Below are 2501 nucleotides of genomic sequence, written 5' to 3'. Positions count from 1 at the left end.
CGCTGGCTCTGTTAGATTCGGGAGCAGCGTCCTCCTCCGGAAGCCAAAATCCTGCCGGTCCGGAGTCGGACCTCTGCAGGGCGCACACGCAGGCCGTCGCGCACCGACTTCGGGGCGAGGGACTGGAAGGAAATGCCCGGAGGGGAGTCGGCCGTTGCCGGGACGACGGGATGCCAGTGGGGGAGGGCGACTGAGTTCTGTCTCCACGGAGACCGTGCAAGCTGAACGCCAACGTTACTAAAGGTGGGCACACCCCGACGGACGGCCAAGGTCCGGAAAGAGCCCAAGAGTAAAGGTTGGAGATGATACCCTGACCGCTGCCTGACCCCCCACACCCCTGATTCTGCCTCCCCCAACCTCTTGGCCTGGGGACGCGTCCCACCCTGCTAGGATATTCGGGCCGGGGGGAGGGAAGGGCTAGGCTGGAGGAGCGGGCTGGGGGCAGTGCCCTCACGCGTGCCGGCGCCCGAGGCCCCAGCCCATGGTGCCCAAGAAGAAGCGCGGGCTCAGCGCGGGGCGCCGGCCGGGCGCGGCGGGAGACGGCGCCGAGCCGCCGCTGTCGGAGCGCGGGCAGTACCTGCAGCGCGAGTATAAGCTGCTCTCGGAGCAGCTGGACGCCTGCGAGGCGCGCGTGGACCAGGTGCTGCAGGAGAACGCCTTCCTGGAGCGCGAGGCGGTGCGCTTGCGCGAGGAGAACCGGCTCTATGCCAGCTACGTGAGCGCGCGCGCGCAGCGCTGCGCCCAAGCCATCGTCCGACTGGACGAGCAGCACCGCGTGGACCTGACGCAGATCCACGGGCAGCGGGCCGAGCTGGCCTCGCTGTACCGCGGGCGCGAGGACGGAGTGCGCGCGCAGCTGCTGGAGATGGAGGCGCGCGCGGCGCGGATGGCGCGGCAGGTGCAGGAGCTGCAGCCGTACAAGGCTAGTGAGCGCGTGCCCGGCGGGCGGGGTGGGGGCGCGCCGCGCCCCGGCGCTGACCCGCGCCCCCGCCGCAGGAGCTGCAGCTGGAACAATTGGCCCGGGTCCGGGCGCTGGAGCGCGAGCTGCTGCACATGCGCGTGGAGCACACGCAGCTGCTGCACCGCGTGAAAAGACGCTTCCTGGAGGACAAGGCGGCCTTCGAGCGCGAGGCGCGTCAGCGTGTGCAGTCCCTGGCGCGACGCGCGGAGCGGGAGGCGGCGCGCGCGCTCATCGTGCACACGCAGGCCGTCAAGGCTGACAACGGGCGCCTGCGGCAGGAGCTCCTGCGGCTCCTTCGCTGGGCTCAGCTGCTGCATGACACGCGGCGCCAGCTGCTGGAGCAGCGTGAACAGCTGCGGCGTGAGCACGAGGACACGCGGGACCTGGCGCGTGTGCATGGCTGGCTGCGCCGGGGCCCCGACGGCCCGCCGCTGTGGCAGCCGCCCGCCCCGCGTCTCGGGTCCTTCGCCCCCTCCACAGCCCCATCGAGCGTGGCTCCCCGGGCCCCGTCGCCCCCGGGCTCCGGGTCATTGCTCCCATCGCATGTGGGCTCCAGGATCCCATCGCAGGCCCCTCCGAAGGCGGGTTCACGGGTTCCATCCCAGCGCTTATCGCCCGCGGGCTCCCGGGTCCCGTCCTTGACCACGTCCCGCCGGGGCTCCCGGGTCCCGTCCTTGACCCTGCCCCACCGGGGCTCCCGGGCCCCATCCTTGACCCCGTCGCGCCCAGGCTCCCAGGTCTCTTCGCGGTTCTCATTACCCGGGGCCTCACAGAACACCACTCCCTCTGCTAAGTCTGTCCTGGGATCAAGCTCTGCCCGTCCCCCAGTCGAAGGAGACCGTGGACAATGACGCTGCAGCGGAAGCCGCCTCAAGGAGAGCCGAAATCGACGGAGTGCGGGGGCGGAGGGCGCGTGGAGGTGAGGGCCCGTGGTGTTCAGGTATTTGGTAATTGCGTGTTAATAAAGGTGTGACCCGGCCCACCTGGCTCTGGCATGACCCGCTTTCTCCTGCTCCAGCATTCCTGGAGGCATAGGGACCACCCATTCTGGCTTCCAGTTTCCAAACTGCAAGGTAGCCTGATGCGCCCCTCGCCCTCTGTGTCCCTCTGCCCCAGCTGCTCCGCAGGGGCAAAGGAAGTGGGCCACACCAGTATCCTCGCGCCGGGAATGACGGAGACGGACATCGCCCGCATGGACAAACGGTGCCAGAGCAGGACAGGAGTCCAGCTGGCCAGGAGGAGCTGGGCAACCACGTGTTGTAGCGGGGAGGGCCAGCGTGGGTGGGCCGTGATCAGGAGGGGCCACTGGAGGGGGGGCCCCCGGCAGTGGGGCTTTGCTCCCAGTGCCACTGCCACCAAGGGCCATGGAGGTTTTGTGTTTAAAACTCTTGGGGATTTGGGGGTAATTTTTTTTAAAGATTTTATTTATTTATTTGACAGAGAGAGAGAGAGAGAGAGAGGGAACACAAGCAGGGGGATCGGGAGAGGGAGAAGCAGGTCTTCCCGCTGAGCAGGGAGCCCCATGCGGGGCTCCATCCCC

General features: G+C 68.5%; 1 protein-coding gene across 1 annotated transcript; it reads left to right on the top strand.

Moving 5' to 3' along the window:
- Positions 1–291: 291 nt before the first annotated feature.
- Positions 292–1934, top strand: CCDC166 (coiled-coil domain containing 166). The gene is made up of 2 exons (XM_027616218.2): positions 292–922; positions 997–1934. The coding sequence occupies exons 1-2, from the start codon at positions 482–484 to the stop codon at positions 1810–1812; spliced, it is 1257 nt and encodes a 418-aa protein (XP_027472019.1). The 5' UTR covers positions 292–481; the 3' UTR covers positions 1813–1934.
- The last annotated feature ends 567 nt before the right edge of the window (positions 1935–2501 follow it).

This window comes from Zalophus californianus, chromosome 4 (genome assembly GCF_009762305.2).
Source record: "Zalophus californianus isolate mZalCal1 chromosome 4, mZalCal1.pri.v2, whole genome shotgun sequence".
Classification (NCBI taxonomy): Eukaryota; Metazoa; Chordata; class Mammalia; order Carnivora; family Otariidae; genus Zalophus; species Zalophus californianus.
Note: the sequence above shows the minus strand (reverse complement) of the source record. Positions and strands in the feature narration are given on the sequence as shown.